This window comes from Astyanax mexicanus, chromosome 2 (assembly GCF_023375975.1).
Source record: "Astyanax mexicanus isolate ESR-SI-001 chromosome 2, AstMex3_surface, whole genome shotgun sequence".
NCBI lineage: Eukaryota > Metazoa > Chordata > Actinopteri > Characiformes > Acestrorhamphidae > Astyanax > Astyanax mexicanus.
In genome coordinates, this window is record NC_064409.1 from 52,701,612 (window position 1) to 52,727,854 (window position 26,243).

The 26,243-nt window shown below is 38.7% G+C and overlaps 2 protein-coding genes and 4 non-coding genes across 7 annotated transcripts in view; 5 read left to right on the plus strand and 1 right to left on the minus strand.

The window, feature by feature from the left end:
* The first annotated feature begins 1,320 nt into the window (after positions 1-1,320).
* Positions 1,321-7,954, plus strand: zgc:114188 (40S ribosomal protein S17-like). The gene is made up of 5 exons (XM_007244306.4): positions 1,321-1,404; positions 3,147-3,298; positions 5,227-5,332; positions 7,405-7,470; positions 7,831-7,954. The coding sequence occupies exons 1-5, from the start codon at positions 1,402-1,404 to the stop codon at positions 7,906-7,908; spliced, it is 405 nt and encodes a 134-aa protein (XP_007244368.1). The 5' UTR covers positions 1,321-1,401; the 3' UTR covers positions 7,909-7,954.
* On the plus strand, positions 2,264-2,387 carry LOC125799212 (small nucleolar RNA SNORA71). Its single transcript, XR_007438040.1, has one exon. It is a non-coding gene; the product is annotated as a small nucleolar RNA SNORA71 (small nucleolar RNA).
* On the plus strand, positions 4,911-5,034 carry LOC125799213 (small nucleolar RNA SNORA71). The gene has a single exon (XR_007438041.1). It is a non-coding gene; the product is annotated as a small nucleolar RNA SNORA71 (small nucleolar RNA).
* LOC125799210 (small nucleolar RNA SNORA71) lies at positions 7,034-7,158 on the plus strand. Its single transcript, XR_007438038.1, has one exon. It is a non-coding gene; the product is annotated as a small nucleolar RNA SNORA71 (small nucleolar RNA).
* Positions 7,514-7,639, plus strand: LOC125799211 (small nucleolar RNA SNORA71). The gene has a single exon (XR_007438039.1). It is a non-coding gene; the product is annotated as a small nucleolar RNA SNORA71 (small nucleolar RNA).
* A 3,384-nt stretch (positions 7,955-11,338) lies between the features above and the next one.
* Positions 11,339-26,243, minus strand: part of srpk2 (SRSF protein kinase 2) — a 78,319-nt gene continuing 63,414 nt past the window's right edge. The window contains exons 11-16 of one of the 2 annotated variants that reach the window (XM_022672320.2): positions 25,063-25,926; positions 23,008-23,108; positions 20,785-20,892; positions 19,428-19,497; positions 16,769-16,861; positions 11,339-13,927 (exon numbers count right to left, since the gene is read on the minus strand). In XM_022672320.2, coding sequence (XP_022528041.2) covers positions 13,743-13,927; positions 16,769-16,861; positions 19,428-19,497; positions 20,785-20,892; positions 23,008-23,108; positions 25,063-25,926 — 1,421 coding nt within the window. In that variant the 3' untranslated portion in view covers positions 11,339-13,742. Of the gene's footprint in view, positions 13,928-16,768; positions 16,862-17,226; positions 17,320-19,427; positions 19,498-20,784; positions 20,893-23,007; positions 23,109-25,062; positions 25,927-26,243 lie in introns of both variants that reach the window. The other variant, XM_049474535.1, reaches the window with a different exon arrangement.

The following is a 26,243-nucleotide window of genomic DNA, read 5'->3' on the forward strand; positions in this document are numbered from 1 at the left end:
GGTGCCAACGTCATATATCATTGTGTGAACAGTCCAGATGGGTGGAAGTGGAGGGAGATGTTTTCTTTGTTTGGGATCAGTTTGGGCTCATCACTTGAATGCAGCAAGTTATTGGAGTATTTTTGCTTATCATCTGCATCTATTCATAAATACAGTTTACCCACTAAGATAATGCACTAAAGAAACATTTCTAGCTGATTTTATGAACATGGCTGTGATTTCTTCAGTGTCCTTACCAACAGAACATCTTTGAGATGTTCGAGAACAGGAGATTAGCAGCATAAATGTACTCCTGGAAAATCTGTGAGTTGTGAGATGAAACCATGTCAGCATAATTCAGAATTCGAGTTGCACTTTCAGCAGTAGTCGCCTGACACTGACATGAGAAAAATCTGCATTGTTCTCATGTTTCAGGATATACCTCCCAGAGGCAATTTATATTTGTCTAATATAATACAGTGTATTCATTTTTAATACATTTAGTACACTATTATTATCATGACATAGTGGATCACTTACTTGAAAAATCTTCTTTCTTTCTTTCTTTCTTTCTTTCTTTCTTTCTTTCTTTCTTTTTCATTGCAATGTATACAACATACACTCATATTTTCTGCTCTTTAGGTTGGTCCAGTCATTAGCTGGAAATAGACAATTTAGCAGGGACTTTAAGAAAAACAAACAAATTTTTTTTTAGGATTGCAATATATAAATACATTGTACAAAAAAATCATATATTGTTTAAAAAAGGAGATGATTTTTTTCCTCCAAACTTTTCTTTGTTAAAACTTACAGCTGGTATGTAGCAATGAAAATAAATTGAGCTTTGGAAAGGTATTATAAAAATGTTTGGTTTACAAGGATTTCGTTCTTACGCCTTAATAAGTTGTGGCCACAAATTATCTTTTTTTACATGATGTCAACTTAGGAGCTCCGTACCCCGAAGTAATGAACCAATATTGTGTTGTTGTTTTTCAACAATTTGGCTGCCCATACCAGAAACTCAAAAATATAATTTTCCTACATCCTGTGGAATCCATGCCAGAAATACTTAATCTTTTTTTATTGGTATGAAGTCCCCAAGTAAGTGTTATTAGGCCTTTAGTGTTTCTTTAGTGTGCTAAATGAGTGTAAACATGTTATACAGCCACTGGGGGTCCTAACGTTATTTAAACGCTGCTGAATATAATTATCCTGAAAAATAAAACCTAAAAATAATGCAGTAACCTGATATCAGACTGTAACCTATAACCTACAGCTTTTGACCAAATAAAAAAATATTTAATCCAGCTGGAAAATCCTCCAGGTCGACAGGGGGCAGAATAAAAGTCTCCTGGTTTCCGGTCTCCCCCTTAAACTTCCGCCAGAGCCCTTTGAGGCTCTCTTCGCTTCGCCTGATCCAACATGGTGGGTACTGAATTTTTCACTGCCGCTGTAATCTGTTATAATCCTCGATTTATACACAGACTGCCACAACATTACACACACAGGTGCTGAGTATACTCCTATATCTGTCTGTATTAGTGAGTATTAGCGCCGGGCGGGTGTTAATTAGAGGATAAATGGAGAGCGGAGTGAAGCGGGTCGCTCGGAGCTTCAAAAGAGCCGAGCTAACCGGCTAATGTAGGATCAGAACCCGTCCGGGCTGCAGAAAAGCGTTAAAACAGCGGGGTTAAAACAAGCGATAAACGCGTCTGTGCCGGGAGCTCTCAGAGACTGGCTCCTAATGTTTTATCTCGAGTTTATATAGTGCTAGGTTAACCAGTTAGCTAATACTGACACTGGGAACTATATAGAAAAGGAAAATCAGTTAAGATTTGGTAGAGAGCTGTTGAGCTGGGCTGGAACACAGCCTGTTTCTGTGAATGTGTTTTTTTCACATTGCAGTGTAATAAAACGCTCAAACCGGTCTACATTTACAGGGTCTGAGCCACATTTAATGTATACTCATTCTGGGAATGCCTGGTTTTCTGTCGTGTCCTGTTTTGTGTAGTAATGATTGTCTAGACCAGTGTCAGCTCAAACTCAGCTGGTCATTCAGGGGAAAAAAACATAATTAACTGTGTTGGTTAACGAGCTACTCTATCAGTAAAGGGTAAACTATAGACTGGAGGTCTGGAACTAGTACAGCACCAGTGATGGTAAATTGTCCCCCCTGCTAATGCTAATTAACACTGAAAGTCCATAGTCCAAAAACATTGAATGTTTAAGACCATTTGCTGCCATTGTTTGCTAAATTAAGGTAGGCCTGAACTGTTTGCTGAAACCCTGTATCGAATATGACTGTGGCTGTCTGGTTGCCAGGTCATGAAACTGCAGGAAGAATAAACTGAATCTTTCCCGTGTTTGCAGGAAAACTTGTTCCTGTTAAACCCTGTACGTTTCAGACATCTGTACATTTGTTTCCACAGCACCAAAACAATGTTGGTCCAAGCTGCATAATATATTAAATTCAAAGCTTTTTGATCGACTGTTTAAAAAAAAGGATCTGTACTTCTGTCAGTGTTGTGCTGTGTAGAAAGGGACTAATTTGCGTAACTGTATACAAATGAATGGATTGAGAGTCTGCATAAGTACCATAAACAAACGTGAGTGTTTAATTCAAAATTTCATTTCATATGTGTGAGTAGTTTTAAAGTTAGTAAAGCATTCTGCTACTAATGTAATTATCTTATCTTAATATTGCTAAGCCTACTGTTAACGTGGGAAAATATTTAAAATGTTCAGGTGGCTCTTAATCACTTGCTTGTCTGAGTCAACGTTGTCTGCTAAATTTTGTTTCCTGTTTGTAGCTTACTAACAGAGCTATGGTGTTTACTGCAGAGTGAGTGCATTGTGGGATATTGTGAAATGTCAGTTTAGACACAAAAAAAGTTTGTTGTACTTACTAGTGCTATAAAATGTAAAGAAAAAAAACATACTCTATATGGTCAAGAGCTGATTTATGAGATACCCTACCATATGGCTACCCTAGGGTAAGCTATATTTTTCTTAGATTGACCAGCTAATCTTAAGGTGATTTTCAGCAGGGTATTTAGTGCACATATAGCCAGCTGAGCACCCTAACTAGTAACCTAGGTACTTTTTTTCCACTCTTGATTAAATATTCTGCATTTCTGACTGGTGTCTATTTATTTTTCTGCCAACAGGGACGAGTCAGGACCAAGACGGTGAAAAAGGCCGCACGGGTCATCATTGAAAAGTACTACACTCGCCTGGGCAATGACTTCCACACCAACAAGCGTGTGTGTGAGGAGATCGCCATCATTCCCAGCAAGAAGCTCCGCAACAAGATTGCTGGGTAAAAAAAAAAAAAGTGAAACTGGCTAATTTCTTTCTCATGATTTTAAGGGGTTCAGCAGTGTTTGTAGTGAAAGCAGGGGTGAATTGATGCACACTTACGTCTTTAGTACACTTTTTAGACATGGTGCAATTACTTAATATTCTGTTTAGAGGAAATGAGAAGTAAAATCATTATTATTTTTGTAAGGTGCTTTGTCTGCCACCAGTACAGAGGCTGGAGGTAAACGGCACAACTTCTAGCTTTTTTTAGGCTACGTACACATTGCAAGCCATATTGCTCCAATCCATTTTTTTTTTACTCAGATCTTGATGGTTCACATTTCACAAATGTAAGTGACCTGTATCTGTGTGTGATGTGAAACGCCTCACATGCGCACATTGATGCATGTATGAATATCGCCTTCTTCACCAACAGCAAAAAACGTCATGTAAGATGAGTCAGAGCTTTATAAAGGTGAAATTGATGCTTTAGCAGCTCAATTGTGGAGAATCTTTTGCTTGAGCTGAGAGCAAACGGCTGGTCTGAAGTAAATGCTCACGTTGAGGAGGTGAAAAAAGGCCAGGCGCACCAAGAGATGTGAGGGTACGAGAAAGAAGCATATAGTGCGTGCGCAAAAGCAAAAAGATGCACAAATTCCAATGTGACTGTTCACATTCATGCTGCATGTGTGAATGTATCGGATATGTATTCGATTTAAAAACACAAATGAAAGTTACTCAAATCTGATTTTAAAAAATCGTAAATGGAACGTTCACACAGCCATGAAAAAAATCAGATCTGAGCCACAATGAGGCAAAAAAAAGAAAAATCAGATTTGTCACTTCAGCCTGGTAATGTGAACGTAGCTTTTTTTTTTTTTTTTTTTCTCTGGTTTCCAGTTGATAAGTCTAGCAAGTTTAGCAAGCTCTAGTCTGCAGAGTCGGAGCAGTTGGAGCGAGTTGTGTAGCGTATGATGTGCTGAGACTAAACTTTTTGGCCTCAAAATTCTGTTCTATTTCAGAAAATCAAAGGATTCATCCTGAATTGGGGCAGAATCTGGTAGTGTAAACCCATCACCAACTCAAGTCTGAACCAACTCTGTACTTTTGACTACTATCACAACAAATGTGGCAAAAATGACAACTGCAGCAAGCTCGTACACCTCCGTCTGAATCTCTTATGTAACGCAAGTCATGTTCATGGTGGGGTGTGTTGTCAGGAACTTCGTTGGATAGTGTAATATGCCCAGTTTGTTTATAATCTGCTCCGATTTTAGAAGTTGTATAGACTAAAGGGAGGATTCCACCTCTCTTAGACTGTACTGCCAATTGCAAATGAATTTTTATGGACCAGTCAAAACTAAGATGACCTTACCAAAGACAAGAAGTATTCACCATATCAAGTCTTTAGACTGCATTGGTGATGGTTGTTGTTTAAGCACTGATGTTATGGAACTAGTACAGCCCCAATGAAGGAAAATATGCATTTACCACTGTCAGTAGAGAGCTTGCACAAAATTCTAGTAATCACTGAAAATAAATTATTCAACTACCATTGAATAATAAAGGCCATTGGCCAATTAATTGCCATTGTTTGCTAAATTAAGGTAGGCCTGAACTTTTTCCTTAAACCCTGTATCGAATATGACTCTGGCTGTCTGGTTGCCAGGTCATGAAACTGCAGGAAGAATAAACTGAATCTTTCCCGTGTTTGCAGGAAAACTTGTTCCTGTTGAACCCTGTACGTTTCAGACATCTGTATATGTTTTTTTTAGTGCTTATTGCTAGTCTGAATCCTACATTTTGATTGGGCTAAGACCTTGTTGTGAACAATAGTATAGCCTTTCAGCTTGGAAAGATTGTTGTACTGCTGTGCACAGATTTGGTTTTCATTCTCTCTCAGACCCTGCCCTATATATATATTAAATGTTACCTGTGCATTTATAGGTATGTGACTCATCTGATGAAGCGTATCCAGAGGGGACCAGTCAGAGGCATCTCCATTAAACTGCAGGAAGAGGAGAGAGAAAGGAGAGACAACTACGTTCCAGAGGTTCGTTTGCTGTGCCATTTTCAGTCACCTATTGCTGTGGCATATTTGGTCACCTGTTGCTTTCTATATGAACTCTTCATGATAATATGACAAAAAAAGAAATAACTGCTTGAATTAAATATGCATCCTAAGCAAAGTTCTGCTTTTTCCATGCAGGCTTCCTTTTGAAAGTAGGTTTGTTTTGATATAATTTTATCAGAGCTTTGTAGTCATGTACTAGGTGTAGAGTACTTAAGGTTCTTTTCTTAAGAGCCCAACAGTGAAAGCATATGCCTGTTTGTTACATGATTTTAGCCCTGATCAGACTAGCTGACTGTTTCTGGAGATCACCAACAGAAGCCTTAGGTTGTGGGCAAATGGGTGCTGACTCAGCTGCTGTTTTGTGAACTACAAAAAAAAGCATGATCCAAGAGCTTGCTGAATAATCTCCAGTGCCTTGCAAACACACATCTAGCAGGTTTAATGTCTGGACCTGTATGCAGCTATAAATCTAGTCATGTGAAAAGTGTTGTCTGGAGGTTGGTGCAGCAACTTGCTACAGCCAACAAGAGTGCAGGAGACGGAGGGAGAAGAAAGCAGAGGGTGGATTCATGCAACATCAATAAGCACTTAGCATTGCAATAGTTCTCACTTGCTTACACACAATACTCTGTGTGTGTGTGGAGAGCAGATAGGCTCGCTGTGAGTTTATCCTGATGAAAGAACCTGTTTCACTGGTCAGTTGTGTAGTTAGTAGCGGTGTGCTGTATTGTATGCAATAATAACACCAATATTTTTGGAAATTGTTTACAATACACCCTTAAATATTGTGCCACCCCTAATTATCACACCAGCAAACTAAATATTTTTGCTGTTTTTAGCAAAAGAAAATTCACATCGTTCTCAGTTCCCATGTTGTGTGTGTATATATACTAGAGACAGATTATATCTGTCCAGTATCATTAACAGTATTTTACATTGATCGTGGATATATGGAGTGCATTATTAGTATCATGCCATTCTGGATCATTGACTTATGTTACAAATCTGATAAAATTCTTGTATATTTTTTAAAATCTCTGTTGTGCATGTACTATCATATCGTATGCAATAATAAAAAAATATTTATTTTATTTTTTTTATTTGATGTTGCGTCATATCACCTAGAGTATAGTTATCGGGAAAATACCATGAAATATTTTAGGGTCTTATTGCCTAATCCTAGTAGTAGCCACTAAAAGATTCTTAATAGAGAAGTTGTGAGTAGTACAACCTGGCAATAGTGAAACCGGGCATCAATAACCTCTAGTGCTTTAACAATGGAGTCTCCACTGCAAGAAGGATTTTACACTGATTATATTTATTGGGCCTGCAGCATTACCAGATATGTAGGTGTTTTCAGTTTCAGTAGCTGATTGTTTTGAACGTTTCCTCCCATTTAGGGGATCGAGATCTCTCTCTCTCTCTCTCTCTCTCTCTCTCTCTCTCTCTCTCTCTCTCTCTCTCTCTCTCTCTCTCTCTCTCTCTCTCTCTATATATATATATATATATATATATATATATATATATATATATATATATATATATATATATATATATATATATATATATATATAAAATTTTATTGAATTAAAATGTCTTTTTTTTCACTCATTTATGAACATACCTTGCAATATTAAAAAAAATACTTTTGCGTTTTATTCATATGTTTGCTTGTTAAAGCCCTGTATCGAATGTGATTTTGGCATGTGTGGTTGCCAGGTCATGATAATACAGGAAGAGAAAACTGAATCTTTCCCGTGTTTACAGGATTGCTTGTTCCTGGTGAACCCTGTATGTTTCAGACACGTATTTGTTCCCACAGCATCAACACAATTTATTCCTAATACAGTTTCAGAATTGAGTGGAAATTCTAGATGAAATGCTAGTCATGCTAGATGAAATGTGAAGCGAAAAGATTTAGGAATGCTTTCTGCATCTGAAAGCTTTTGATGCACATTACTTGGACATTTAGGTGAGGAGCAGCTGCAATGGCACTCTGCAGAGGATGATCTTTTTGTTCAATGATTTTAAATTTGTTTTTGTCTTTACAGGTTTCTGCTTTGGACCAGGAGATCATTGAGGTGGATCCTGACACCAAGGAGATGCTTAAGCTTCTGGTATGTTTAATTTCTGTGGTAAAGGTTGAGATTTGCGTTGAACCCCTGTATCGAATGTGACTGTGGTGACTGGTTGCCAGGTCATTGAAACTGCAGGTAGATTGAGCTGAAAGTCTTTCCCGTGTTTGCTAGACAACATGTTCTTGACAAACCCTGTATCTTTCAGACATTCCTTTCCATGTTTTTATACACTGATAGTTTTCTTCTTATTCATTTGTATTTAGCATTAATTCTGTGTATAGTATAAGTAATGTTTGGACTAAAAGGCTTAATTACAAATCATGTTTTTAATTAATTAATTAATTAATTATTTTTTTTTTTGTAAGTTTTATTCTTAAACCTTGTTTTTCCTTCCTTTAGGATTTCGGCAATCTGTCCAACCTGCAGGTCACCCAACCAACAGTCGGCATGAACTTCAAGACTCCACGAGGCGTCTAGATGTTTGTAATATATCTCGTAATAAAACTGTGGAAAATTTGAATAATGTGCTTGAGTCTTTTTGAATGCTGTGAGTTATGTAAACTAATAAATACCTAGTTAATTATTCTGAGGTAGTATAGATTCTAGTATAGTATAGATACTAGAATATCTAGTATAGATTAGTATAAAAAATGAATGTTTTTTAATAGAATGCTGACCTCTCACAAAGAGGCATAAAATCTGAATAGTCTATTCAGATGTTCACTGAACAGGAAAAACAAAAAAAGGTCTGATTTTTATTTTTGCCCTAATTTTTACAGACATTAGTTATAAAGTTGTCATGCTCAACCCACTGGGCTTTAAGTGCTGCAGCCTGTGGCTTTTGGCCACCAGAGGGCGCTTCACAATTTATCATAAACGGAATACTGAAAATCAAAAACATTGTTTTGCTTTGTGGAGCCAGAATTTGCTCTTGCGGAACTACATTCACATTTATTTATACTGTAATTTGGTAGTATTGTGTAGTGTTGTCTTTGGTCGTGTCCCATAACCAATGTAAATTTGTAAATATCTGGATAACTTGCCTGTTTTCATTAACTTTAGGTATGTTACAGTTTTGGTTAATGGCTAAAGCAGAAATGTGTGGATAATTAAAGTATTGAATCAAACTTTTTTTTTTTTTTTTAGGTGTGTATTGCCAGTAGAATGCGGTGCTCTGGAGGGGTGGCTATGGTGTATTCTGTTTACATGTAGTGAGTCGATTAAGGGGGCTTAGGCCAAATGCTTTTAAGGTCTTCTCACAACTCTTACGGTTTCTTTCCGTGGTGGAGGTTTATTAAAACAGCAGATTTTGAAATTTAAATACTGCTGTATTTTCAATATATAATGCTCTGTTTAGATAGATAATCTTGTGAGTTTGTGGCCTAAAACAGAAATCCAATCACTCAAACCAGTTTATGAGCGATATGTAACTCAGAACACAACTGTATGAATGCATCCCGCTCTCCAAGACTCATTCGAGAAGCAAAACACCAGTAAGAATTATTGTATAATTACCAAATGCATGTTGCATCTTGTACCAGTCACATGAAGTGACTAGGTTTTAACATGGTGTTGCTTACTATGAACTTGCATATATCTTAAGATATAAGGGATTGAACAGGAGTGGTCTAAAATTTATATGGAAGAAAGAAAGAACGGCCAGCAGCACTATCAATAAACTAGTGAATATAGATTCATACCTCATTTAGAGAATTTTTTATGCGTTTTTGATAAAACTTCAGTCAACATCTGTACAGCTTTGTTTACTTATATGATATAAGCACTGTTTCATATGCAATATATATATAGCCAACATGTTTGGTGCAAAAATGTAAAAACTGTCTGGAGGCTCTATGGACTAAATAGAGAACTGGACGTCCTCACAGCTGCAACACTGGTCACTGCAGTCATTTAATTTTAAAGATAATAAAGACCTTGAGGGGTCCAGTTTCTGTTTTGAGTCATTCGATAAATTGTGGTTGCCAGTTTTATTTGTTTCCATTGTCTTCAACATTTATGGATGCAGACACTTGACAAGTATCCTCAAGTCAGTAACGCTGACTTTTATTATCCTAAATGGGATTCAATGTTAAGTATTTTTACATCATGAAATTAAATTAATATAATATAATAATTGAAAACATTAGGGTTTTTTTTTTATGTATGTCGGGACCATGCGAAGGGGGTCAGAATCTGGCAGGATGCTAAAGATAACAGCAATACGCACACGTACCAGTGAAAAGCACAAGAAATCCAATCTGACATTTCACATTCATGTCGCATTCCCACGGATTGGACACATATTCAGTTTAGCACCACATAAGAAATGTTTTGTTCAGACTTTAAGTAAATCAGATTTGTTTTTCAAATTAGCTTATTACCAATTTAGAAGAGTGGTTAGAGAACTGCAAGCACAGAAAATAGATCATACATCATGGACGAGTCAGACCCCTTCATTTTACTTCAGAAACTATTATAATTGTTACACTTTACTAAGGGAACACTCAGGCTGTGCTCACATTACAAGCCTGATTACTTATTTCACTTTTTTTGCTATTTGGTCCTTTTTTATGCTTAACATTTATAAACACAGCGCTACTGAGGTTGAATTCTGAATTAATGTTCTGCTGCTCGTTGTGTAGGCAAATCTAAATATTGATAGTTCAAACATTCATAGACAGAAGCAGCAGGACTCACAAATGTAATCTGTTGAACCCATACTGCTGCATGATACGTATACATGTGAACAGAATCAGATCCTGTCTGTGAGTAACGTATAAAAAAGTCTGACTGTTCAGATTCATACAGATCAGAATCAGAGGCTTAACTGATCTAGGACCACATATGAAAGGCTTTTTTCCTGCAGACTGTGACTGCAGGCAAATCAAATTCGTTTCTCAAATCAGATCAGTCAAGATCAGTGTTTTGGGAAATGCCTGTCACTCTGGGTTTGAAATACATTGCGATTTATGCAGCCAGACCATCCAAACTGAAATGCAGGTTTTTATTATTTATTTATTTATTTATTTTTGCTGTCCAAAATATCAATATCTAGATATAAGAAAAATCAGACCTGGGCTTCCATCCTGTACAGTAAAGTGATAAAAGTGATAAAGGTTGCTAAAACAAATAAGACCTGTCCCTAAAAATGTCAGATTTGCATCAATTCAACTTGTTAATGGGAAAATAGCCTCTGCTTTACCTCAGGAAGCAACAGAAAACCCTCTGCTGAACATGGTTAGTTTACATTGTGTTATAAAAGTGCACTGTTTCAGGAATGTATTTTATACCACTGTCTGTGTAATATACCAATACACACAGCTCTGGAAAAAAATAAAGAGACCACTTCAGTTTCTGAATCAGTTTCTTTGATTTTGCTATTTATAGGTATATATTTGAGTAAAATGAACATTGTTGTTTTATTCTATAAACTATGGACATCATTTCTTCCAAATTCCAAATAAAAATATTGTCATTTAGAGCATTTATTTGCAGAAAATGAGAAATGTCTGAAATAACAAAAAAAGATGCAGAAGTTTTAGACCTCAAATAATGCAAAAAAAAAAAAAACAAGTTCATATTCATAAAGTTTTAAGAGTTCGGAAATCAATATTTGGTGGAATAACCCTGTTTTTTAATCACAGTTTTCATGCATCTTGGCATGGTCTCCTCCACCAGTTTTACACACTGCTTTTGAAAACTTTATGCCACTCCTGGAGCAAAAATTCAAGCAGTTCAGCTTGGTTTGATGGCTTGTGATCATCCATCCTCCTCTTGATTATATTCCAAAAAACATCACATTTTTAAGTGCTCTTATTTTTTTCCAGAGCTGTATACAGAAATATCATGAGCTACAAACGTAGAGGGCCGAAAATGCTGAAATTCCAGGGGAAAGGAAAGAACGTCATTAATTTACAATTTTATTAAACCTGTTGATGAAAAACACAGACATAAAGAGATGCTATTCTGTCAATGTTGGGAAGAACAGTCAGCATGGCTAAAGTGAGAGATCAGGAGCTTTTGGTGCAAAAATTCATCATTATTATTGCAAAAATGTTTGATAAATTTCATCACCGTCACACTAGTCCATACAGAGCAGCACTGTTCGATGTAATGAGAAAGGGGAGGAGATGACAACCGAATAAAAAAAGAACTAATGGCAATAATAGTTAATTATAATAATATAATAATTACAAAAGAAATAAAAACATCTCTAAACGGACAAAACACAATCACCTCAATAATAAGACGAAATTCGGTCACTGTCACAACATCAGAGTTTCTTCACTTTTTTTTTTCTTTTAAATGAATTAAATATCATTTTAAAAAATATTTCACCATCTATTTATACTCGTTTTTATTGCGAAAATAGGCGACTGGACTAACTGTGGTGATGAGAGGTTGAGTCGGACAGTGGAAGAGTGGCATTGGTACTGAGAGAAGGAGAGAGAGAGAGAGAGAGCTGCAGTGTGCGGGGGATGCAGTACCCTCTTTCAGCCACAGGGGGCGAGAAGTCTGTCTCACATTCCATCAACCCAACCTCCTGCAGCAACAGCTGTATCACTGTAGCTGTGTGTCTTTACTAGAGCCAGGCTCCTCCTCCTCCTCCTCCTCCTCCTTTCAGCGAAGCTGCAGATCAGTCCTGCAGTGGAGCAGATGCTGGATTCAGAGCTCTGTACACTGAGAATCCTCCTGGAACCAAACGTAGAAGAGCAACCTCAGTTTTTTGTAAACGTCCTCAGTCAGAGACGCTCAGGAATGAACAGGGTTCAGGTAGACCCTGGACAGGTTCACAGGGTTGCCAGAAATGTGAAAGTGCTTGCTGACAAAAACAGGAAAAAGGACCGTTTTCATTGTACAACAGTAGGAAGCATATATGTGGCAGAAGGGTCAGGAATGCTTAAGACTGTCAACAACAGCGGAGCGGCTCTCGCCGTCGACGTTTTGAATTAAACCTGTTTTTTTTAAAGACCAAAATCAAAGAAACAAACAAAGTAGAAGATTCTCTGTGAATGAGTGAAATGTACATTGTTTTGCTTGTCCGTTTTCGCCAGCAGTCCCTCTGTAATTTTACCCGCTCAGCAGATTAACCAAGAAACCTTCAAGAACCAGCAGTTTGAAGAAGTCTCATACCTTGCTCATCTTACACACGCTCTCCTTGTTTTATCTTTTGTTTGTTTTTTTTGTTTTTGTTTTTTTTTGTAATCCAGAGGCAGAAAGTGTGCCCCCTGCTGTCTGGGGGTCTCCTTGGTGTCTGCAGGGGCCTGAAGAGTGCCATGCAGCAGCTCTGGGTGGGTGAGTGTAAGCTGTATGTAAGGAGGTTGGATTTTGATTTTTGGAGGGTCAGGGAGGGTTGTAAACAGTTCTGTAAACAGAACCTTGGCTCAGGGGGCTCTGTCTCTGCAGTTGAGGGGAGGGGGGTAGAGGAGGAGAGAGAGAGGACAGGGAAACAGCACTACAGAGGGACTCAGGTGGGCTTCCTATTACACGTGACTCTGTTCCATAAGAAGAGATAGCGGTTAACACTGACACATGCACATGTCGTTATTACGAAACCTAGAATTTTCCATAATACCGTAATTCCACATCTCACAGCACATATCGACAGTGTAAGGCAGTGATGCCAATACTTGAGATTCCTCAAAATGTTTGGAGGCAACTGGAGGTCAAATCCTGGAATACTGAAGCAAACAAACGATAATAAGGAGGGTATTTCCAGACGCATTTCTACAATTCCAAGACATTCAGGAAAGCTTCACACAAGGCACGGTTGCATGCCTTTCAGAAGGTACTCACAAACGTAAAAGATAAACCAATACAGCTGAAGCATGTAAACATCTTCAGGAACTCTCCTGTTTTGCTGCTCAGTTTGATGGAAAATTTAAAGTTTTCTACATTGTAACTCTGAAATATTCTGTCTTCGTGTTCTGTCTGTAATGCTTTTCATGCTGTTTTTTATGTGAGTCAGAGCACAGCCAATCACCCTATTCATACGAGTCTTACTGATATGAATAAGGGTGAGCAAGAAAGAAACATTTTCCTAGTCAATGGTCAGCACCAGCTAAGCAAGTGTGTGTGAGTGTGTATATATGTGTCTCTGTGTTTGTATTAGTGTGTAATGAAAGCAGTTTTCAAGCTATAAGAACCTAAAGACCAACAGTCTTAAATTAGCCCACACACACATCCCTCCTTCACGCTTCATTCCCCCTCTCTCTCTTTTCACCTCTTAATTCTCCCCCCCAGACTGAGCGCAGGGTGCAGTCCTGGAGGCTGCCACTATGGGGTGGGAAAGAGTGTCTGAGGGGAAGGTGCTACGAGCTGAGCCAGGCGTGGTTCAGGCAGTCTCTCGCAGAGGCGCGTTTTTCTGGAACCATCTCCAGCATGGGCAGCAGGAAGTGTGTGAAGTGTCCGGCGTCCTCAGCTGACCAGCCGTACTTCTCCACCAGCACGTCAAACAGGGACCACGGTTTCAGCTTAGTGATGTGCCGCAACTCGCCTACAGAGGAGACAGACAACCGGCTTTAGTGCTGGAAAAAGACTAGATATGAAAAGTGTAAAACTGGATTCATATTTACCCCCAGTTTACAGGATTCACTCTGCTCACAATTAACTGAGATCTTCAAAGTGAACATCCTTTTTGTGCAGATAAATAGTTAAACTGGTGAAAATGGTCATCTGTTCACTGCAGTCATGCAAAGCCTCGCATCTCCATATTTTAATTTGACATCATTAATCTGGCAGATGCTCTTTACAGTGTCAGAATGGCATCAATTTATGATTACTGACTAATATAAATGTTCCAAGATGACAAAAGTCAGAGATTTGACACTTTTAAACATCTGACTTCTATTAGATGTTAAGAATATTTTTTCCTTTGCATATAAAGTGGAGATTAGAAGCGTCAATATGTATCTAATATTTATCTAAGTATGTTCTGATATGAATTGGGAACATCATGACAATGACTTAACTTTTTAGTGTGGTTGTATTTACAAAAAACATCTTAAATTAACATCTTAAATTAATGTTGTAAATCACATTTTTAAGAAAAATAATTAAAGATTGGACAGATTATCCTTTTTTGGACTGATACAAATTGTTTGGTACCTTTCAGTACAATCAGCCGATTTCTAATACCATTTAACTTGCTAATACTAAAAACTTGCTAAAACTGACTAATAACTTTTACAAGCAAACACACACTGATTTTCATATTCAGATATTGTTGACAAAAAAAAGACTAGACACATTTTTAGCAAAGATTGCTGCATGATGAAGAAGCTGATATAGCCAACTAGTTGTTGAACAAGGAATTTGCCAGCGTTTGGCACTCAGAATTGGGAAGTTGTTCTGGCCAGTCACATACTTGGGATGAAAAATGATCAATTATAAAAATATAAATCAATTCCCCCACTAGCAGTATTGTGGATGGTTATGTATTTTTTCAGCCCTAATTATGGAATCCTGGATCCCATAGAATTAATTTTACTGGGAAAGGCACATTAGATATCGCTACAGTCTGAAAGGATGGCACTGATGTGAAGGTGCTGAGGATAATAACACACTTCAGAACATCTAATAAATCATAGACTGTGACACCAGAGCTGCTCTATTTACCTAAAACATCACTGGTGATCCTGCAGCTTTATATATCTTTATATATCTTTTTCACATTTCAAGATACAGATCAAAATGTATTAAGCTGTAAACCACTGGTTTCCAAATGTTCTGTACTATCTTGTTCCTGCAAATTAATTTTCCTCCAATGCAGCTGTACTGGAAGAGAAAACTAAAAAGTGCAGGACAGAGGTTCTCCTCCTGGGTTTCCACTGGTAAGAACAAGTATCATCTTTGACATCGAGCACTGCAGGCATCCTCGACTGATGATGCAACTCTATGCAACTATTCAGAACAAAACCTTGATCTTGTTTACATATAGAGCTCCCAGCTGACAGAAAGAGACCAGAAAGACTCCTTGTCTAAACTCATTGTCATCACATGCTGTCTCCTAGGCTACATTCACACAGCAGGGAAAGTTGCCAAAATCTTACTTTCTCACCAAATCTGATGTTTATTTAGTCTGTTTACACTATTTTTTTTAGTGTGACCTATATCTGACATTTGTAAGAGTTTATGCTTCTATTTTATCTTCACCAGCATTGCAGAAGTTCCACTAGCTGACAGCTGAGCTTATAACTGAGAATGAGTTTAAGCTTTCTGTGAAAAGGCACTATATTCAGTAATGTGCACTGGTTTGTTTGGTTTGTGTCCTTGGTTTAGTCAGCATTAGCATTAGCAACTAGCTGCTAGCGCTAGCCACGGTTAGCGGGACTAAATGCCACCCGACAGCGCAACACTGAGCTTAGCTTGTTTTAACAAGGTCAACACGCAGACTACAGTCCGAAGTACTCACCTCTGAATGGTGAAAGAGCTAGCGCTGTTAGCACGGTTAGTGGGTAACGTTAATGCTGCTCCAGAAGGCTAGCTAGGGTTAGCTGCAGGATAGAGGCTAATAATACTTAAAATTACTTCAACAAAGCGTTTATTACTGTTTAAAGTACTGTTAATTTATGTAACTTTAATGTAAAGTGTTTACAAGTTTTTTTTATTTTCCTTTCCTATACCATGCAGCCATGTTCTTCAAATGCCAGTGTTGGGCCATTTTTTTGGAAAAAATTACGATAAGTGACTTGTAATTTAGTTTGAACAGAGACATCATTCCTACATTTTTCATAGGTGTTACCTCGCTATACCGCCACTGAAAACCTCCCTCACTGCCGTTGGCCATTTTCTTTTGTACTCAGTGAATGCCTGGATTTAAAAGTTGTATACATATTCCCTAGAAATCTAGAAATGTATGGTATTCTGTGCCTTTCCTGCTGTTCCTGCTGTTCCTCTAAGTTCCTCTCAGTTTGTTGTGTTGGTCTGCTCAAAAATATGCAGAAAAAAAAAGTAAAAAAAAAAAAAAAAAAAGTTGTATACACTCGATTTGATTTGGCTGTACAGACTGAGTTGTGTTGCCAGGTATTGAATGTGTAGCAGATTTTAATACCAGATTTGTCCTAAATTGGAAAAGTCAGAATCAGTGTGTTTTTGATGTTTACCCTGCAATAAAAATTGAATATGGGCCACTAGCCTAGTCCTAGACTACATACCTCCTTCAATGAAGAATTTTCATACACACTGTTGTATAGTCCAGGACTAGTCCTAATCCCTGTCGGGGAAACCAATCCATGTTTTATGTAGCAATCAACAATCAATATACAGTGTTGGCCCCTCTAGGGCATCAACAAGGGAATGCAGTTCCTTTGGACCTTAAGACATGGAGCTCCATTACCTTTCTTTGAGAAGAACTCACGGCTGTATTTTCCTGCAGCGACGACTTTACGTGGGACTTTCCCCAGCAGCTCCATAATCAAAGCGATGTGGTCTGACCACCACACACACGCCATACACATACAAACACAAAGACAGAAACAAAACACGCACACGGACATCAGTAAAACGTGCACACACACTCGTGCAGGAGGATGAGAAGATGCATGGCGGGCTAACTCATGCACCGACAGACTGACCTGCTCCTTTTTAAAATGTGCTTTCTTTTATATTTCTGTTTTCTGTATCCCAGAATGTCTACTAAAGAAGTTTAGTAGTTAGTGGAAAGGTTTATAATGATTCCCAGACATATCTGGAATATTCTTTAAGTTTGGATTTTTATTATTAATAATAATCTGTCTGTCTGTGCTGAGCAGGACTATGCATGTTCTCGTCCTCCCTGAGTGCTCCTACAGCTACCTCTCCGGTTGAAGAATTCCCGGGAATATTTTCCAGAAAGAGCAAAGTGTCGTGGAATACAGCCCAAGAGCTCTATGATGTGGGCTATGTGATCTACAGAGCAGAGAAAGAGATAGAGAGAGAGAGAGAGAGAGAGAGGGTGGGAGGAGGAGAAGGATATAAGGTGTCACCAGGTAAAGAGTGCAGAAAGGTGGGAAAGGAATGAAGGGGAGATGTTGGGAGAGGATGAGTAAAAGAAGGGCAGAGAGGGAAGCAGAAAGGGATTTGAGAAGAGAAAGACAGAACAAAGAGAGAAAATCTAGTGTTAGTGACACCCTCAGCGGTGAGGTATAGTGACAAACGCAGATAAACAGGAAATTCAGACACAGAAACTCTCTACACTCCATGCTTGGCTGAATTTTAAGAAGCCACTGGCTGTTTTATAGATTTCTTTGTCGCTGCTTGTTGAGTCATGTCGCTGCAACGCCATAACATAATTAGACCTGTGTGGCCTGAGGTGGTGGTGTGAGTGTGACAGCGAGAGAAGCACGGTGACTTATGAATGAGTGAGAGGAGACTGGCAAAAATGATTGGGTCTGCGCAGCCGGAGGGGTATATGAGTGGGCAGGAATTAATGATCTAATTTAAGTGACAATTTCAGAAACACGATAGTGGAGCACTTCTGTCTGTTTGTTTTCATTTGCTGATTTAGAAGAAGAGAACAACATATTGTTGCTGTCATGAAAAATAAGAGTTTTATAGGTGACAGAAAAATGTATTTCTCTTGATCTGTCAAAATAATTTTATCATAATGTGATGAACATCTTCCAGGTTTTAATTACGTCAAGAAACAAAAAATGTGATACAATGTTTTGCATGACAGCAACAATATATGCATGTTGTTAGAGAAGAGCCAGAGAGTGAGCCTGAACTGAAGACAGCAAAGACATGCTGAACGTGAGTCTGGAGAGGATGTGTGAGACTGAAAAACTGAAGGCATGGCTGTGGAGGAACTAACAGGGAGTCTATCAGTGTAGTAGGGTAAAATAAGCAAACACAAAGTTCTGAAATGTATCCTACAAAATATGTTGCAATAAATCCTAAAACACTAAAGTAAATGCAGTCATTATAACATTTTAAACAGTGACAACCCTTTTGTAATTTTGCCTCTGTACACCATCTCAGTAGATTTAAAATGAAGCACTGAAGACTTGATTGATGTGCAGACATTTAGCTTTACTTTACTTTATTGCTTTATTAACTGGTTTTGGACAAATATAATATAATTAGAATTGCTGAGTTGCAGAGATAATAAATGTCCAGTTTATTTGCCAGGCATTTACAGCAGCTGCCTTTATTTGCTGTAAAACACTATCCAAACATGAATCTGAGCAGATCATGTTGCTCATACTTCTATCAAGACACAACACATGCCTAAAAAAAGATGTGAAATGCATCTGCTCATAAAACCTTCTTTGCCTTTTTAATACTCAAGTTCAAATCATGGTTTCATCATCTATACAAAAAATCTTGCTCCAGAACTAAGCAGTGTCATTTATGTTTTCTATTAGTATGATCTGAATTTTCATTTTCAGTTTTTCAGTGTTATCAGTGGCTTTCATCCTCAAGTAAACTTGCTGTATTAAAATCGATGTGGTGAAAGGTGTTCCCATGCACTTTGCCAATAATGCCCCTATTTTCTTGAGAGTGTACATAACTTGACTAAATGTTGTGTTCGTATTTTTCTTTACCAAAATTAGAATTCTGTGATAATCTACTTTCATTTTCTGTAGTATTACAGGCCTTCTGGTGCTGTTAATCTTGCTAGTGCATTCTTCTTTCTTTTGGAATATACCAAAATTCTGATATCTCTGATACTGATAGATTAGATCTAATCTAATCTACTTCAATTAAGTAAAGTCTAAAGTAATCTAAATCAAATTCCCAAAAGCTGTTGCCATATTAAGTTAAGCTCTTGAATTAACACTGAAAACCTACACTTCCTATTTCGATTGCTTTATTTCAAATTCATTGTGGTGGTGTATTGAGGCAAATTTGCTGTCCAAATATTTATAGAAATGACAGTACAATCCAAACATTCAAGTTAGTATCTTAAAAAAGTATAAAAGTTAGATTAGCTATGCACTTTATGATACAGCAGAACATCGCATACTATAGGATTCAATTATTGTTGATGAAATTGCTCAGACTGTATCATCTACCTTCATCACGCGAGTAGTCCTCCCCTGAGTGGGGCTCAAACAAGTAGTCTCCTGTGGCCAGCTCAAACGCCTGAAGGAAAAACAAACAGGACCACTGATCTGGTTATTGCTGAACAGGGTCGATGACAGAGAGGGAAACTGTTTTACAAATTGTCCAAAGGAATATACACATGTTCAGGATTTTTTGCTCTGTTCCAACTCATAAAACACAGGGCTAAAGCAGAACTAGATAAGTGCCAGATGATTTTCACAATTAATTTGGATAATGCAAATGCTTTATCCAAATTAGGTAATTGAGATTGTTCATCTTTACATACAGATCGAGCCAGAGGATATCTTTCAAGTATGAAACAGTAGACATGCTTTCGTTTTCGTCATACAAGTTGTATCAGGCTTGCACAGCTTTAACTACCTTGAAAATAAATATATTCATGTTTGATAGCTCTACATTGTGCTGTTTGGTATTTTGGAAGATCTACATTTACTATTTTGGCATATCTACAAATAAAAAAGGAATAAAACTGTTAACTTTCTTAGTTGCCACTAAAAACTAAAAAAAATATATATTATTGATAATTAATCATACATTTAAAGAATATAGAGATTTTACATTTGTACAACACCAGTCAGTCCTACTGTGGACCATCCAGGGTTTCTTGAGGACCAGTAGAGGTGGAATGCTACCTTTTATTTGATACCAGCATTGAGACGTTGATTCTGCTTTAATATTACAAATTTTTCACTTCAATTAGCTTTAAAATAAGTGACTTATGTCACTCCCACAGTATTCAAAACCTTCTATTCAAACACAATTCTATCCCAACTGCACAGCTAAACAGTTCAAGTTCAAGGGGCTAAATTTGTCAGTGAGACACATCACAATCAGTTTTATTCTCCAGAATGTTTGAGGAACTGTCTGGGCATGTATGCTGTTACTTGACACAGAAACACAATACAGAAAGGTATACAAGAAACAGAAGCAGGTAACATTAAGAGTTGAGAGACAGTTGTTTTATAACCACTAGGAAACAAGAGCCACATTTTCTTGTCAACTGGTAATTATCCACGAGACTCCGCCAGACGCTTGAACGCTTTTTTCCTGAGTCGAAAGCAGCGTAATTATGGTAATTTCAAGATGACTTGACAGTGACTTTGTTAATTAACATACGCAAAAGGCCCCGTGAAAGACAGAGCATCAGATCATTCACTCATTGGACTGCTTCAGTGACTGACAGTAAAATATCTGTGGGTGCGTTTTGCTGCACTGATCTACATGTATAAGGGCTGATACTGCCTGACACAAAATAACTGCCTGACACAAATATGAACATGCACAAATTCAGAGCACAGTGCTTACCATACACGCAGTACTCCAAATGTCTGCAGGAGTGCTGTAGCCTGCACCAATCAGAACCTCAATTGAGCGGTACTGCCGGGTCTGAATGTCTTCTGTGAAGTGCTTGTGCTGAAACAGAAGAGCAATCTGTAATTATCCACTGGCTTATTAAACAGACACAGGATTATTAAAAGTAAGTCTGTTTGCACTTTTAAAACAAAGTATTCATGGCTCAAGTTCAGATGGTGCGCCCAATTTAATTTTTTGCGATTTTTGGCATACCTAGATTGTAGGTAGACTGATTTTTGACAGTCTAAATAGAAAATCAAAACAACAAAAACCAATTTGGAGCAAACCACATTTGGAGGTGGTTTAAAATGAGATTAGAACTGAATTTAAACAGAATTGTGTTTCTTTTTAGATCTCATCACATCACTTTGAGTGTGATGTTGGTCGGCATCTGTTAGCCACTGCTAAGTTTTGTACAGACTCTAAAAAAGAACAGTCCATGGACAGAAATAAATAGTCTGCTTGCACTTTAAGGGGAAGCTTTCACACAAGTGCAGCTGGAAGGGGCATACCAAAACAAGTCACTTTACAGGGTTTCCGCCACGTTCATTTCAGTGCGGCGGTCCGCCACGCCTTCGTTCTTCCCCGCCACCCTTCGTGAAAATTCGGAGCCCGGCGTTTTTCCCGCGCTTGATCAGCGTTGCCCCGCCCTCTCTCGTTTCTGACACTGGAATTTGATCATCTCGACAGGACACCGGCTGTCAAACTGGACAACTGAATCCGAGGTATGTGGCGCTGAAATGATGTTTTTTTATATTTGTGAACAAGTTGTTGAACATTGTTCAAGGGTTATATCGGTAATATGTTGTAGACGTAGCCTACACAACACGGCTGGTTTCGCATGTTGCATCTATTTCGGGAGGCTACAGGTGAGGGCTTCTCTAGCCGTAATTCCTAAACGCACAGCTGTGTTCCAGTCCTGCACATGTAGCAGGGTGGCCGCGGGTCCTTAAAAAGTCTTAAATGGTATTAAATTTCATTTTTGTCAAATAAGGCCTTGAAAAGTCTTATTTTGTCTTAAAATTTCAACCAAAATGTCTTAAATTTGCCGGAGCTAAATTTAGGGGGGAATAATTCCGTCAGCCATGTGTTGAACTTCGGGGGTGGAAATCGGTAGTTAGTCATGCAGTGCCAACATAACGCGCGCGCGAGAGAGAGAGTGTGAGTATAGGACACAGCGAGAGAGAGAGACTGAAACATAACGCGAGAGAGAGAGAGCGAGAGCGCGCCTGTAAATAGCGAGAGAGAGAGACTGAAACAATGCGAGAGAGAGAGAGAGAGAGAGAGAGAGAGAGAGAGAGAGAGACTGAAACATAATGCGCGCGCGAGAGAGAGAGATGAATTAAACAGTGATTAAACAGCTTCAACTTACGCAGGTGTCCACTCAGGCTCACTCACCTGGTGGAGTGAAAATCACGCTATGTTTCTGTTTCTGGAGCTGTCATAAAGCAAGGATGTAGGGCCCTAGAATAGAGGCACCCTAGAACAGCTCTGTGATGCATTTGTTTTCACGGTCCAGTAAACATTTTATTGTAATTAAATTAAAGATTAAAGATATTATTTGTCTGTTTTAATAAGCACAATTTTTAATTAAATTCAATAATATTTTTTATTTTATTTACTCATTCTCACATTTAAAATACCTAATACAGATAAGAGCGAATAAATAATACATATATATTAAATATATTATTTTTCAGTGACAGTTGGAAATAAAGAAAATAACTGGAAACATGTGTAATTGTGTTATATCGTGATATCATTAACGTGATATAAATTATCGGTTCCCAACCGGGGGGTCCTGCCACCGCACCTTCAAGGAAATCCTGGGGGAAACCCTGCTTTACCAATTTGTATTGTGGATTTTGAAAAAAAAAGGGGTCTCAAGAGGTAATAGGTGACACCAATGTCATTACCACAGCAACCAATAGGATAGGTTTTTAATGTCCGGACAAATGACAGTGTGGATAGTCATCTCAACAGATCTGCTCTCAGGAACAAGTCCAATTTGCCTGCAGTCTGACCAAAGCCAAAATAAATAAAACCCAGCTCTGATTTAAAAGTGCACCCCAGAAAGAGCAATACTGTGCTTGCAGTAGTGATCAAATATACACCAGTTCATATTTCCTATTCAGAAGCTAAAAGGTGCACAAATCAGTTTAATTGTTGTCTTACCACCCAGCAGGCATTTCCTAGGTCAGCTATTTTCACTCTGAGTGTGTCGGCATTGCGAGGGTCCAAAGGATTCACCAGTAGATCAGCTGCTCGTGCCTTAGCTGGAGGGATGAACACAGAACTGTTAGCATAGCTATTAGCAGATAAGTGCAGTAATGTGAATGTGAATAAATATGTGATAAATATGGAGAATACATGTAACAAACTGTGCACACAAAGTTTTACAACTTTACAACAAGCATGAATCTTCCATGTGAAGGACAAATATGTAAAACCTAAGTGCAAGTTCCATTCAGGCAGCATAAGCTGTAAGCCGCTAGCTAGTACATATATAATACTTGGGGGAAGTCGAAGGCTGGTGTCATGGTGTGGAGGGTTTTGTACAATGTCAGATCTTTGGTCTTCATTGTAGGCACTTTGACCGCCCAACATTACAATAATAAGGTCCTGAAATTTGTAGCCCTACCCTTTCAAACACTATTGCGCTATTACAAAAAACAATGCTTGTCCTCAAACTGCTGCCATCTAAAGAGCTTGCAACTTATGGACCCACTTCTATATTTATATTTATCTTATTCTGAATATTTTTGCAATAGTATAAACAAGCCTTTACACCCTACCAGCTGCCAATGCAATTGAATATATTAATTATCCAGGTTAATTTAATAATCCAGGTTCATTTAAAGTTTGTGGCATACTGAAATAATGCATTTAATAAACTAAAACACTGTGAGGAGGGAGTAGAAATGAGCTTGCATGGTAATGAAAATCAGCAGAATAGGAGTAGGAGGATGTGCTACAAAATTATATAAACACGCATCGCGAAAGAAAAAAAAAAAAAAGAAGGATCATGGAGTGTTGGAATGGGAGTGGGTGGATGGGGGAGTGTAGCTGTCTAGGGGCTGTCTGTCAGAGCAGTTTATCTCTATGACAAGTGGCTCCCCTACTCTTCTCAGTCTCAACCTTCAAGTCTAGACAGAAAACTTTAAAATACATTAATTATAATTAATATTTCCCTTTAAAAAAGACTGCAGATGCAGGGGTTCTTGGACATAGGGAAATGTGGTGAGATGCCAGAAATCCCATTCCACCACTTGCACATAATCAATTATGTCTGTGGACGGGGGAGTGACTGGATGCCATTATGTCAGGGTGCTTTTGTGTCTATGTTACCTTCTGGTTCTCTCCATGTAGGTAGGTTATTGTAGTCAGCTACACTCTAATAATGTTCATAATCTCTGTACCTCATAGATCAATTCAGAACTAATTACATTTTTTATCCCATTTTCTCCCCAATTTACATAGCCAATTACCCAATCCACTCATCAGGACTACCCCTATCACTAGTGATGCCCCAACACCAGGAGGGTGAAGACTAACACATGCTTCCTCTGTTACATGTGAAATCAGCCACCATCTCTTTTTGAACTGCTGCTGATGCAGAATTACCGAGTAGCATCACAACACATTTGGAGGAAATCGCAGCGACTAGGTTCTGATACATCAGCTCACAGATGCCTTGTGCTGATCAACATCATCCTTTTGGAGTGTACAATGAAAGAGTGCCATCTACCCACTCAGAGAGTCTCAGGGCTCCGGTAGCCGATGGCAAGCTACATGAACAGGATTCGAACCGGCGATCTCGGTGATCATAGTGGCAGCACTTAGCCCGCTCAGAGCCCAGAACTAATTACATTTTGTACCTTCTTCTGAGCTAATGGCTACGCACTTCTGACCAGCTGCCCACCGTCCAGCTACTGCTAGCTGCCTTGGAGCAATTAACACCTTGTAACTATGTTTACTTGGACTCCTAACTGCTGCTATTATTATATTATTTTATTTTATTTATTTATCCTTATTAACTGTTCCTACCATTACAATCATTACTATACTAGTACACCTCTACAAATCAACAGATTTTTGTGTCATTTTTATTTGATTCACATAAACCAAATGGCACCCCGGCCAACTTTAACCCTTCTAATACTTAATAAACGATGACCTGGATCCTAGCATGGTCTTTTTTAATGCTTCAGTAATGAATTTCGTACTCACCTTTGGGTGTGTCCCCAGTGCTGGATGATGAGACAGTGCGGCTGCGGTCAGCATTGGGGCTCAGCGGGGGCTCTCCTTCGTCTTGCCCACATTCTCCTGGTTCAGGGTCCAGGGGCAGCTCAGGAAAGCGCGGGGCAGTACCCCGGTGTCTCGCCCCATTAGTGAGTCCAACTGTCTCGCCATTAAATAACTCATAGGAGGCGTCAGACGCATCTCTGTCAGTGGTGCTGATCTCAGACTCCACCAGAGGGCAGAGCAGAGGTGAATGGGAGGGAGAGGGAACTGGGAGCACTTGAAGTGACTTGTGGTCACGGCCTTTTGCATTCAGGATCACGTGACCATTGGTTTTCGGGGTGTCGTTTTGGTCCTCTGTGGAGTTCCTAAGCTCCTGTCCTTCATCATCTGCTTCGTCATCTTCTTCATCATCATCTTCGTCGTCATCCTCATCCTCTTCTTCTTCATCATCATCTTCTGCACCTTCTGTTCTGTCTTGCTCTTCTTGTTCTTCCTCTTCTTTGGGTTGGTCAGGTTGCTTCTCCTCTGTGCACTCGTCTGCCTTTGGCTCCAGCTGGTCACCAGTGGACACGATTTTGGGCTCCTCCTCAGCTCTCTTTTTCTCTACCTGTCCTGGTTCAGGATCATCTTCAGTTGCTGTTTTCTCCTCCTCTTCTTCTTCAGTTTCCTCTCGCTCCTCTTCCTCATCGACCTCCTCATTTGCAGGGCTGCCCTGCTTCTGTAGCGGAGGAGGCGTGATATTCTCTCTTTCAGTTGGGGGATCTTCATTGTCTGAACTGACATGTGTGTTGGGAGCTCCCTCACAGTCTTCATCTTCCTCCTGCTGTTGTTGCTCTGGAGGTGCAGCACCTGAGAGAAAGATAGGGTGAAAGAAAGAAAAATGTCAAAAAATAAAGAAATAAATCCACCATAGTCTGTATGTGTGCCTGAGTTTGTACACGTGCATTTGCACACTGCCACATGCGGGGGTGGAGAGGAGGTTGGAGGCTTGCCTGTCTCCGCACTAACCCACATTAGCATCTTTCTCTGTCTCTTACTCTTGCTCTCTTTCTCTCTCCCCATTCATTTCTAACCCATTCTAACACAACTTAAGCAGATCTAATAGTGTGATGTAAAAGAACAGAAATATGAATACAACAGAATATAAATTCTTTTGTATTCAGTTC

Bases quoted from the DNA above. Each gene is read 5' to 3' on its own strand.
- zgc:114188 (XM_007244306.4), top strand. The intron at 5,333-7,404 runs GTTCGTTTGCTG...TTGTCTTTACAG, and splicing joins GAGACAACTACGTTCCAGAG to GTTTCTGCTTTGGACCAGGA. The intron at 7,471-7,830 runs GTATGTTTAATT...TCCTTCCTTTAG, and splicing joins AGGAGATGCTTAAGCTTCTG to GATTTCGGCAATCTGTCCAA.